This window comes from Apus apus, chromosome Z (genome assembly GCF_020740795.1).
Source record: "Apus apus isolate bApuApu2 chromosome Z, bApuApu2.pri.cur, whole genome shotgun sequence".
NCBI classification, from domain to species: Eukaryota; Metazoa; Chordata; class Aves; order Apodiformes; family Apodidae; genus Apus; species Apus apus.
The window spans coordinates 19,688,697-19,702,357 of record NC_067312.1 but is presented as its reverse complement, the minus strand read 5'-3'; the positions used below and the strand labels follow the sequence as shown (position 1 = coordinate 19,702,357).

The window sequence follows — 13,661 nt, the reverse complement described above, 5'->3', positions numbered from 1 at the left end:
TAGCAGCGCACTGCCCCTCAGAGATTCCTCAACCACCTGCATCAGAAAGTTGTTATCAACACTCTGCGGGAATCTTCTGGGCTGTGCATGCCTGGCTGCGTTGCCTTCCCAGCAAACATCTGGGTGATTGAAATCCCCCATGAGAACCAAGGCCTGTGATTGTGAGGCTACTTTCAGCTGCCTTTAAAAGGCCCCATCAACTTCTTCATCCTGATCAGATGGCCTACAGTAGACATCCACAACAGTGTCATTCATGTTGACCATAAGCTCTCAACACATTCTTTCTTCTCCCCTGGCCAGAGTTCGGTACACTTCAGGTGCTCTCTCATATAGAGAGCCACTCTGCCACCTCACTTTGATGACCTATCTTTCCCAAACAGTACATAGCCATCCGTGACAGCACTCCAATCATCTGAGCTGCCCCACCATCTCAGTGACTGCAATGAGATCATAGCCATGCGGCCACACACAGATCTTTAGTTCTTCCTGTTTACTCCCCATGCTGCAGCATTAGTGTGTAAGCATTGCTAAGAGGGAAAAACAGTAGCATGCTGCCCCATGAGTGCTAAGCCATAACACACAGGTACCTCTCTAGCAAGCCCAGTTGTATCCCCATCCAACTTCAAATCTGATTTAAAGCTCTCTGGATGAGCTTTGGTAACTCTCATCCTCTTGCTGACCCCAGGCTCACGTCCCAGGATTTTATCCCCTACCCTCTTCTGAGCAGGGATGTTGCATTATATGGAATATCCTATTTGCCATTGCTCCAACTATGCTCTCACCCAGCTTCTTGTGCACCTGTACAATAGCAAAGCATGGGAAATTGAAAAGCCCTTGATTTCTTCTCAACAACTAAAACCATGAGTACATTATCAACATTTTTCTCATACCAGATCTCACACTAAATCCAAAACACTCTATTCCAGCCACTAAGAAGAAAAATAACTCTATCCCAGCTGAAGACAGGCCAATATAGGCTTGCCATTGAACTTCTCCCAATTCAGAAAAGGTCACAAATACAACCTATACTTTAAATATATTTGACTGGTACTGGAGCAGCTCTGGAGTTTACTTTTATCATGCTGTATTGTCTCTTTCAACATGTAGGTAAAGCTCTTCCAGCAAATTCTTGAAGTACATGAAGATTGTTTTGCAGTTATGACACCATATTAAACTAAGCTCTGATTACTTTTCCAATTAAAATTTTATTAAACTTGAAAAAGCAGATAAAAAGAGTTGAACGAAAACAAAGAGGTCACAGGAACCATCCTGGAGCAGACTGGCCTAATGTTCCCAGAACAGCAAGTGAGAGTTGCTGATAGATTATACTAAACAAAGAAGCTAGCTATCTCAGTGTAAAAGATAAATAGAGTAATATAAGGACTTTCAATGACCTGATTTTAAAAAAGCATGCATGTACATGTGTAGACATATATAAGCAAAGTAACGGGAACACAACTAATACTGACAGCTAATTGCATTTAACAAGAACATCAGTCTATTTCCATAAGTTTATAAAGAAAAAATATTTTTCCATGGACAAAAGAAACTAACATCAACACATGAAAGAAATGCAATGCCACTCTCATCTGCAAATATGTATAATGCATTCAAAAGACTAATGAAAAAGACAGGTCTACAAATAGCGAACAGGAAGGCAGGAACTGGAATACCCAGTGCCACCTCTGCTTCTGCATTTGTACTACTTAAGAAAGTGTAGAAGAATAAGCCAGAAAAATGAAACATTTGAGTCAGACATACTCATGACTTCCTAGAATACTTTCAAATCCTAATAATTGAGATTGCTATTTCCCATTTCCAACAACTGTTTCATGACAACGCTACTTGCTAGATATCACCTGTTATCACCCTATTCATAAAAATTTGCATTTTTATTATGATTGAGTTTATGATAATTAGAATTCTCTAATATGCAGGTGCCTGTTCAAAAGAACAACAAAAAACATACTTTTGTTGATGATGGAAGAGTAGGAAAATTAAGCCAGGCTGGAGCAAAGTCATGGTGCGCCATTTAGGTCCAGTCTCTCCGAATCAATGAAACAAGGCTTCAGCACCTCATGGCAAGTCCCTGTAATTGGAAAACCAAGATATGTGTACTTTTCAGATGCTCATGTTACAAGAGTATTACACTTGGGGTGTCTTGATCAGTTTTTCCTTTCTGGTTTCGAGTTTTATTTTCTCACAGACATCTGGTTTAGAATCTTAACTACACTCATTCATAGCATCATGTTCAATTAATGTGACACTTTGGTAATAAAAGCACAAACAGATCACAGGTATCATAAAAATACAACTGTAACATTCCTTCCTTATTTCCTCTTATAAATGGGATGAAGCATCTTGTGTAAGGTCTTATCCAGAAAGCTGTGGCAAAATTAGCTTGTTGAAATACTTTCTGGTACTATCTAGAATGGATTACACGAGTTATTTCATTAGCTTCCTAGAAGATATTTTTTTAATTAGTCCCAAAACATTAGTCTCAAAGACCACATTAAAGTTCCTTGTGAAAAAAAAAAAAAAACACATGCTCAAGACCACCCCCTATTATCTCTAAAGTCCACAGAAAGAGAGTCTGAATGTCTAGAAACAGTGTCAAAACCCAGCAACAATTCTCTGGTTTGAAAGTGGGCAAGAGAAAGTAATGCTTAAGATTAAAAACCAAAAATACTTTTTCTATCCCACACTCTTCCCACAGGTAGGAAAACACCTCTAAATAAGCAAGAGAATGCAAGGTAACATGAACTATGTTACCTGAAGCTGAACTACAGCACAGAAAGGAAAGAAATTGATGAAATACTGGCTGAATTTCAAGGGTATCTGAATCATGCTCTGCAGCTAGACACTGCAAAAATGTCAATGACTCAAAAATACTTTTAAGTATGATATACACTGTACTAGAAATTCAGCTAGTGAAAACATTAAAAACACCCACATGCATTTCATAGGGAGACTCAAATAACTGTGTATTCCAGTTCTCTGCACAGACTGTAGATCTGTTAGTCAGTAAGCACAGATGTAGCTCACTTTAATCTGAGGCTGCTTTAACATGAGTATTTTATAAAACCTATGGAATCTGAACTGGGTAACTGACAATTATTGTTGTATTCTGGCCCGAACCAGGCTATTGCAGATTTCCAGTGACAGATGAGAATGTTCTAGTTTCTAAATTTAACAGATCTGTAAGTGTTAAAGTGCACCTAGTTGAGCTACAAAGTCTTTTTTATGCCATGAGCTCATACTTTGATTTTTGGTACCTCCAATCCCAGAGCTGAATCATAAGGCAAGATGCACAAAATCTGTTTTCATTAGAGACAAGCTTAAAGCCATGTCTCACCCAAATAACTTGTTGAAGTCATCCAACACTCTCTTCTAAATTAACCTCAAGGAAAATTCCAGAGAAATTTTATTAATTACATCAGACTAGTAAAAAATAAGTGAAGAATTGTCCTGGCTTGAGCCAGGATGAAACCAATTTCCCTTTTACTGATCTGTTGTGGTTTTTTTTTCCTTCAGTAAGCTCTCTTTTAACAGCAGTAAGTGTTCCAGCTTGGACTGATGACAGTGGAATGTTTACGTTACTGATGAGACTCCAAGGTCACGTCTTTGTCCTGCCAGCTCAGGCACTATCAGAAGACCTATGACTCTCCTGTAGGAGGCTGAGTTAGACAGCAAAATTGGCCAGAGATATTCCATTCCATATATCTACATAAGCTCAGAGGAAGGTCAGAGATCACAGAAGACAACTTCCTTCCTGCTTCTTCTTCCCTTCTCTTCCATCCATGGCCAGCATCTGGGGAGGACTCCATCAATCCATCACTGTTGAACCCCAGGCTCAAGCTCTCCTGACCCTCATCACTCCGCGCTCTCTCCAGCAGCTCTGGGACTTTTCGGGACTGTTCCAGCTAAGGAGATGCTGTGGGAGTTGCTGGGGGTGAGGAGAGCCAAGAAGCTTTCGCACATATCTGAACTCATTTGTATATAATTGTACATATTTTCTTTTACTGTGTTTAATTAAAGCTGTTCAGTTTGGTTCTCAACCCAGAGAGTCTCTCTCTCATTCTCTCTCTCCTTCCCTGGGAGGAGAGAGATCCCCCTGGGAGGGGATCAACTTATACAAATTTATGTTTTGCTCGGTTATGGATATAGAAAAGTTTACAAAGGAAAGAAACCGTTCTTGTATTTTTCTTCTTGTGAAGGATCTGAGAGAGGTCTGTAAAACATTTTGTTTCAGGTAACATGCACTAATTATTCCAATATTCAACTATATAAAACTTCTTTCTATGGTTTTGTGAAGTATGATCTTCATTAATAAGGCACTGAAAGCCAAGGAATAATGAAAAGCTGGTTCCAAATGATGTGAAGAGATTTGTCATAAATATAACTCAAGTCATCCATTCTGAGCCATATTAACATTCAAATAAGAACACTGCACCAAGTATAACTAACCAACATCCAAAAAAGATTGTGCTGGGGTTTTTTTATGTTTGAGTCAATAAGGTCCTTCTGTGACAATCTATTTTTCACCAATTTTAAAGCAGCTGAAAACAAACTTATTTATGTCATCTGGAGAGCATTTGGGAAAATGAAATACATTGCCTCTGCTTTAGAAAAAGAACTAACTTGCTGAGAAAAAAGAAGCAGCAAGCCACTACATAAGTCAGGAATTAAGACCTCTATGAAAAGGCAAAGAAAAAACATCTAGAGTCAACTTCCAAAACTCCACAAAAACAACAACAAAAAAGGAACTAAAACAACTAGTTCTGCTAAGGCTTAGTGAGTTCTGCTTATGCTTACCAAATTAAATTAAGAAACCAAATTTTAATCAGCACAGTCAATTTTTCCTGCACTACTGTATTTTTCTTTTGGTTCACCAAGAAAAATAAATAATAAAAAAAAATGGTTGCTCTTTCTCCTACCATTTATCCTAAATTAGGCACTTCAGCCACCACAACCATGTCAGTTGCAGATTTCACTCTCCTCCACTCCTGAACTATTTCACCAAATAGGCTGACTGGCAATATGTGACAGTAGTTTCTAACTAGTGAACTGTGAGAACATTACAGGCTAAACATTGTGCAGAACCCTAGCAAGCATCTGTTAGTCCAGTCTGTATCTCTGCATAGCACATCAAAATTGGGAATACAGTTCATTCACATACCAGACTCATTACAGACACTGTAATGAGATGGTAACTGTACAGTCACTACAGACAAAATTGGGCACAGGTGCATGTAGTTCCCTGGATCTTCCTTCTTACACTTCCCCATGACAGGATTGACACTTGCTCTCTTCTAGTACTCAAGAGTCCACACCAATGACCACACAACCTCTCAAAGGTAAGGATTGCCCTAGCAATGACATCAGCCAGCTCCCTCTGCACTCATGGGAGAATCCTGTCAAGCCTTACAGATATACATATAGCCTATTTAAGTGTTCCTAACTTCACCTTTTCTCCACTGAGGATGGAGAAAAAATCAGAGCAGAACTTTAAGATGACAAGGACATGAGATTCGACACTGTCCCTGTCCAATGCTAAGGGCATGTTTAGCTTGTTTTACCAATATTTAGCTAGCAGAGAAAAGGCAGTACCGCTAGTACTGGAAGAGATCCAGCTTCAGGGAGGTCTTTTCAAGTGTGCAAAATAAAAATATTTTCCTAGCCCAGAAAGCTGTCTTCAATATTTAAGACGGGTTTCACTACAATTGGCAAGAAATATTTGGTAATACTGTCTGAACTACCAGAATAAATAAAAACAGTGTTTTAATAATGTCCTAGCGTGAAGAAACAGATAAAAGTGGTGACATCACTATAAAAAGGAAAGGCTGGTCAGTATAATAGAAGCTAGAGACAACAAATACTAGTTCTGCATTTTCAGCTGCTATAATTCTCATGCTCTCTGAATAGCATCTATAATTTTACAGCTGGCAGTTTCCATGACACTGGGTATTTCAGAGATTATCATAAGATGATGAAAATAAAAAACAATATAAACTGAAACAGCTAAGAATAATTGACTTTTTTGAGTGGAATAGCGAAGTTATTAACAGAGAAAAAAAAAATAAGGAAACTTCAAGCCACACATTGCCAAAGTTAGAAGGGAGATAAGATTCCAAAATTCTTGATATTCCCTGAGCACTGATTTAGAAATTCAGTCTATTGGTTTGCATAGAGAAACCCATGAACAGAATAAATGTTAAAAGCACATGGATATATGCATATTCATAGTTTTCATGAAAGTCAAAAATTAGCACATACAAGTATCTAAGTGGCACATACCTATGATCTTTTTACCTGACAGATTATTCCAAGTACAGATTTGAAAGTACCGCACACCAGAAACTACACCCCTCCGCTATACACTTGTTTGACAACCCACCCACACCTTGTCACCATGATTTTTAGTATAATATTTATAAATGGGGTAAAAGAAGGTTGTAAGCCATCAATTGAAGTACAATGTAGTGCTATGACAGTAGAGAAATTTAGAGATTATATATTATGCAGGGTCTCAAGTTTGTTACTACTGCAGCTGCTTTGCTTCCTTGGTAATGAGCTGCAGCAAGTACATCAAATCTTAAGTCAGGAAGACAAGAAGAAAATCTATGACTTTCAGATGATGAAAAAAGCAGGCTTATTATGATGCCTTCAAAGAGAGTAACCATCTCAAAAGAAAGGAAAGAGGCATACAAATTTTTATGAGAGAATTAAAACTAAACATTTACTATCAGAGATATGCCAAACACAAACTGTACTGCATCTCATGACAACAAAATGAGACAGGTATTTGCCAAGTTTAATTTATTTATTTTCTCAGGAAGTATCAGCAGCTGGCAGAGTTCTCATTATAACAAAGCAATAGAATAAACTAACCCTTTAGTTCTTCAAATGTTTGCTTCACCTACTTAGCATCAGCTAGAGAAAAACTATGAAGCTTTTCCCTGAATTAAGCAAAGAAACCACATGCATGTGCCCTAGCCATCAGACTACACGGTCTCTCTTCCTCAAAACCAGGAATATTGAGAATTTTTACAAACTAATCAGACCTTTAACTTAACCCACTCCATCAAAAGTTTTTCATTTCTACTGATCACAAATTGTTGCAAAAGCATGACAACTACTTTAACTACAGATTATTTAATCAAACTAAAGATTAGTTCCTTTCTTTTATCTGCGTGTAAATGCACAGCCACAATAACAGAATAATCTTAAATCTTTACAATCAACTCTATAACATTTTGAAGGGAAAGTGTGCATGTCATCCACCCCCCTCCACTACATTTCAATGGGTTCTGGTTTGGTGGGTTTTTTTGGTAGTGGGGGAAGGGCCACAGGAGTGGCTCCAAGAAGAAGCCGAGAAGCTCCCCCTGCTCCAAACCCAGCCAAGCAGCCGTTAGAGGGACAAGAGATGCGCCTCAGCGATTAACATACGAAAGAACCGAGATAAAACCTGAGAAGAGAAGCAGTTACAAGGAGAAGAGCTGTGCTGGGGAAGCAGACCGGTGCTGGTGGTTGGTGAGGAAGAAGGGGAAGAAGGTGCCCAAGCAGAAGTTTCCCTGCAACCCATGGTGAGATGGCAGCTGTCCCCCTGCATTCATGGAGGAACGTGGTGGAACATTCCCTGAAAGTGCCAGGAGAGGTGAACTTGGCCAGTGGACTTGGATTTTGTGGCCAGAGGATTTGCTGTCTGCGGACCCTGATGAGGCAGCTCTGAAAGACCCCGGTGCCAGGGGAGTTTGTTCCCAAAGGAGCCCGTGACTCTGTGGGAAGCCCAGGCTGGAGCAGCTCCGGACCCCGTGGGAAGGACTCATGAAGGAGAGGTTCGTGGAGGACTCTCTCCCATGGGAGGGACCCCATAGGGAAGCAGGGAAGGACTGTAAGGAATCCTTCTTCCTGAGGAGGAAAGAGCAGCAGGAACCACCAGCCTGTGAACTGACTCTAAACCCCATCCCCTGTCCCCCTGTGCTGCTGGGGGGAAGGAGGGAGAGAAACCGGGAACAAAGTGATTTGGGCCCGGGAAGAAGGGAGGGGTGGGGTAACATATGCAAGCCCTGCTCTGTGTGTGTCTGTGTCCTGTGTGTGTTTGATTAGTGTGAGATTAAATTATTATTTTTTCCCCAAGTTGATTCTGTTTTGCCAGGGACCTTAATCAGTGAAGAACCCTCCTTGTCCTTTGTCTCAACGCATGAGCTTTGTCCTCCTGATCCCAGAGCGTGCGGGGGGGGAATTGAGTGAGCGACCAGGGCTCTGTTTCTTTGTTGTCGTGTTGGGCCCAAACCACGACACAATGTGAAAGACAGTTTACGGACATACAATTTACAAAAAAGGTTAAGTTTGGATACGGTAATTGACTCTCAAGTTCTTTGGTACTCTAAAATGTAGTGTCAATGACTCATCTCCAATTAAAAAAAAAAAAAAAGATAAAAAGAGGAGCTGAATCTTCAAATATTTTCTCTCCCACTGGTTCCACACACATTAAAAAGTTCTAACAAATCAGCTAAAGCCTCTTCTTTCTTAAATGTGCTACTACTGCAGAGCAAGTAAAATCTCCTGGTGTAGCCTCACAACCCCCACCATCCAATACCAAACAGTTCTGATGAGTATTCTAGCACTGGTCAATAAGACAGAATAAAAGAAAATATCCATACTTCTTATTTTTTTAATTTACCTTCTTGTCTTTTAGAAAGAGCATAAAAACTAAGGATTACGGCAGAATAGTAAGGAAGGAGCAAGATCCTCTGTCGAATCTGAACACCTCTAAAATCTTATCACACTCCTCGGTATGAAAAGTGTATGCAGATAAATTGTAACGGTCAATTTTTTAACCCTTTAGAGCCAACCCACTCTGTAGTACAGCCACAGCCCTAAAATGTATCTTTACAGTTAATTGGAAAAACAAACAAACAAACAAACAAAAAAACCACCCACACCACCTAAGGGAAACCCACCTTCATTTCTACCTAGGCTCAAGTTCCTTATGTGAGGATGAATCAACTAAAGCACATTTTGTTTTGCATAAGGAACTAGAATGTTGTAGTCTTGGAGAGAGACTAGTGTTCTAAAAATCCCAACCACTGCTCTTTATACCTGGTCTGCTTTCTATATAAAGATATGGTTCACGAGCAGTAGAGTTTACATCACTTCTGTGAATCAAATATTCATGATACAACAATTGAAATTTTTTAATGAATTATTTTAGAAGCAGCCAAAGCTATTAGAGAGAGCTTTGAATAATATAATAATCCATTTTAACAAAAAAGTCGTTCCTTCTTGCACTGTACCAAAATGTAAATTAAAAAAGTATTTTGTAACACAAAATAACTTAATATTTGAAGGTAAGCTACAACCAGGTTCCTTCTGCTTGAAACCCTACACACTGCAATACTGTTAGCAGAAAAGAAAGGCTACTTTCTTGCCTTTTATAATGTTCAAAGTTCAAAAGTTGAAGTGTTGGTGCAGTAACATCACCCCCACAACTTAGCACACATTATATAAAAAATTCGCCAAGATGTCTTTTACATTTTGGAGTCTTCAGAAGGTTCTGAAGAAGCAGCAGCTGAAAAAGGTAGCAGTTTTCACAAATCCTGAGCACTTAATGAAGAAAAACAACTCTATATACTTCAGATGTTTCCCTGATTACGTTTACCCAAAATATGAAAGGAGGTGATTGTTGAGGAATTGATAGCACCACACAGGACATTATCATCAGTTACTGTGTAATCCTACTGCTCAAACACACACAGAACAAAAACTAAAACAAAAAGCATGCCAAGTCTCATTCAAATTCGTTTATAAAAAGGTCTGCAAATAATTCTCCTTGCAGTACAGAATTTACTCCTAGTACTAAAAAATATATATAAAAGCAACTTCCCCAGAAGTTATTGATGAGCTAGTTCTCACTGTAACAGAGTTTTATCCACACATTTTAAACAGAGGAAACTCATTAGAATGGAAGGAGAAAAAGGAGAGTAAGGTACATTAACTTGTGACATCCTAACAATTCTAAATATCGACATAATTTCCCAGTATCATTTACAGATGTAATTCCACATAACCTTTGCTACAAGTTTAAACTCTTTACTTTTAAAAGCTTCCACCAACAGGTTTTTCACACAGCAGAGCAGCTGTTTATCAACATCAACGTACCCATTTTAGGATTCTGCCAGAATAAACACATCAGTAAAATACCCAAGCTGCTGACAGCTATTCCAGTACAAAAGTCATGCTTACATCAAGGCTTAAAGTATAAGCTCTTGGGGGTAAGGACCTTATTATAGCTGTCTGCAAACCATTTAACAGAATGTCAGAACTGTACAAATAAAAACATAAAGAAGGAACTCAAGTGGACCAGCATGCTAGGCATTTTCTCCTCAATGGGCCTCACTCAAATATGAATTTTGCTTGACGTGCAATGGCGCAGCTGTAAAGCATATATGCATACAAATAAGAACAACTGCACTTCTCAGGTGCAAACATAGCGAGAAGACAAAAAGCATTACCCTACCAGCAAACTGAGATATGTAAAAACAGACTTAATTTAATGAAGCTAAAAAGCAAACTTTTTAAAACATCCACAAGGAAAAGAGTCAGGATAAAGATGCCACCTCTCATTGACTTCAACAAAGAGCCTATCTCTTGTCAACAGGGAAAACTACCTCACAGCACTGAAAGTTGATAGCTCGGGAAGAAAAAGAGAGACCCACCACTTTTCCTATGAACTAAGAAGCAAGTACCTGTATTGCAATTGTTTATGACCATACAACAGACAAAAATGAATTTATATGGCCACTCACAGCTGAACTCTTTCCATTTACCAAATGCTTTCAAACAAAGCACAGATTAATCAAACTACGGGATGAAGAAAATAATTTTTAACATGGGGCTCATTTCATTCAGTCAATCTCCAGCCACACTGAGAATCCTGATAGAAAAGCTGCAAGCCACTAGCACAAGAGATTACAGAAATAGCCTCCTATTCGTGTTCCACAATGTCTATGTTTTCAAAACAAAAAAACTGAAATAGATTTTAACAAAACAGCAAGGCCACCCAAAGAAACCAAAACGCTGAAGCTGTATCAACTTTCAGATACTGACAAGACAACACACAGAAATATCTCAAAGAGTCTGAGAATTTACAAAACTTATTTAGATTCAACTCCTTAATTTGTAGTCAAAATAAGTTACAGAGAAAAATTACTGTACTAGCCTTTAGATACAGTTTCACATGCTTAACTTTGGGGTTATCGAAAAAGTATTATCCCAAACATCTTTGCACTGTAATTCGAAAAAACAATTGTTTTCATTACCTATCACTAATACTTCTCTATTGCAGAAGCTCTGAAAAAAAAATTTAAAAGGTGGCAATTAAAGTAAATGTGTCACCTTTACCAGACACTCAATTCACCATCTACCCAATAATATTTTAACTATTTAAAGCTTTATAAATAACCAAGATGGGGTAGGAGGGAGAGAACTTAAGTAAAATTACCACTGACTTTTGAATTAAGTTGTTCTGTCCATCTTCGTGCGTTTTTTTTGTAGCAGTAGCAATTCAGCTGAACGAAAGCCTACAACAAATTATTGTAAACATATTAATTTCAACATTTAAACTGTATGTTCAGAAACATTTAACCACTATTGGAGGAAGGAGACAGCAATATATGCAAAAATAACACGTAAAATTAGCTAGTTCACCACTAGATTTTGTTTTTAATCCTTCCAAAAAGGTGGAGGTTTTTTGTAAACTTAAACATGCAGACTATACCAGACTCATTTATTCCAATTACAGAATAGGAAATTACTTGGAACCCAACCTTAAAATATCAACACATTAAACAGCCAGTTTGGATAGGCAGTAAAATAATTTTTGGTTAAAAAAGCTGGTTTCCCTAAGAGATAAAGAACAGCAGAAGGAAATTAATCAAGATACATTATCAGTACCTTCATACTGCAAAAGCATCTAAAGCAAATAGGTTGACATGTACAAGTTATCCAGCAGGTTTGTTCAAGAAGTATAATCATACATTGCTGAGACTACAATATTAAGGTGAAAGCTACATTACCCTCGGATCCAGCCTAGATTTACCTACTTTTTAATCTCCAGAAAAGTCACACTGCTAGCTACACATCTTTCCTTGCACATGTATTCTACAAACTGTTAAATAAAACCAGCGAGTAAAAATTAGATTCTGCAAGCTCACATCAATGTTCTTGAAACAACTCCAGAAACCTCTAGGCAGTAAATGTTACAGGTTTAACCATTCTACTGATAAAATATTTATTCAACTGTAAATTGATTTATGAACACTACAACTCTTACCTACTCCAACAGGACCACACAAGGTGTTAGCACTCCGTGATTTATATTTTTCCAGTTTGTTTTCCTTGAGATAATATCCCGAGTTCTTGTTGATACTACATTTGTAGCTGTTTGACACAGATTTGAACTCACAGAAATCAGCTACCCATCCTTCTTGCTGAGAGATTCCATCAGGTTATTATCCAAAATTTGCCAACTTTCTGTCTTAAAAAGCTTTTTATATTCTCTGGCAGCTGCTTGTCTTGTCTATTCCATTTATCTATCACTGTAAGAAGCATCAGCTCCAGGTGAAATAAATACTTTTAACACCACGAACTGAGAATCCAAATTTCACATCTGAACTGTGGAACGTTTCATAGCTTCAGGTAACAGAGGCATTTGTAAACAACAGCTATCTGGAGACCGCCATACTGCTTACTGGTAATGACATCTTTCAACAAAAACATTACATAAAATATAAAAGAAAAAATGATAAACAAATGTCTATTAGATTCTTCATTTAGAAAATAGGTCTCACTGCAAAATCAGACAAGGGTATGCCAGAAAATCTAAAAAATAAAATAAGGGGGGAAATATCTGCCATGAAGCTGTTCAGCAGTGTCTACACAGTGACTCAAGCAGCACCTAAACTGGAGCCAGTTAACAAAACTGGTTATGCCTACGACTCAGACAGAACGTTGCCTACCGGAAAAAAAAAAAAAAAACAAAAAAAAAACCCACAACTTTTTAAAAGTACCTAAAAGCAAGAAAGCACTTTATTTTGGCCTATGAAGTATTCGGAACTCGACAAATTTAGCCTTGTATCCATGCCATGCGGACAAAAGCGCCCAAGGGTGAGGCGCGCAGCAATGCTTGGAAGAAAAAGCTCACGACTTCACAGACTTCCCGTTCACTCCTCGGATGCCTACTGATGCGTTTCAGAAGCCCTTTCAGGACGAAGCACTCGGCCAAATAACGCCAGGACAGTGCCCGGTATTTCACAAGAAGCAACTGCTGCAGGTCGATCTCCGCAATGTCTGCTCCCTACCCGCTGAAGCGAAAGGCTGCCAACAGCCCGGCTTCTCTGCAACGCAAACAGCCTACGGTAAAAAAAGAACCAGAACAATCAGGTTTCCCTTTTGAAATGCGAACCGGCGTCGGACAAACACACACACACCTGAATCTCCCCCAGTAAGAACACGAGCAAGCGGGGATCCGGACCCGAGCACGGCAGCCCCGGTGTAACCTTGGCTCTCATCCCGGGGAATCACGGCAGGGATGCTGACCGGGCAACGCAGCGCGCCGGCGAAAACCTTCTCCTGCCTCCCGTTCCCGACGGGGGTGG

At 38.9% G+C, this 13,661-nt stretch overlaps 1 protein-coding gene across 2 annotated transcripts in view; it reads right to left on the bottom strand.

The window, feature by feature from the left end:
• Nucleotides 1-13,034, bottom strand: part of GPBP1 (GC-rich promoter binding protein 1) — a 36,546-nt gene extending 23,512 nt beyond the window's left edge. For both annotated transcript variants that reach the window (XM_051643290.1, XM_051643291.1), the window contains exons 1-3: nt 12,338-13,034; nt 11,514-11,585; nt 1,970-2,089 (exon numbers count right to left, since the gene is read on the bottom strand). In XM_051643290.1, coding sequence (XP_051499250.1) covers nt 1,970-2,032 — 63 coding nt within the window. In that variant the 5' untranslated portion in view covers nt 2,033-2,089; nt 11,514-11,585; nt 12,338-13,034. The remainder of the gene's footprint in view (nt 1-1,969; nt 2,090-11,513; nt 11,586-12,337) is intronic.
• Nucleotides 13,035-13,661: the final 627 nt, after the last annotated feature.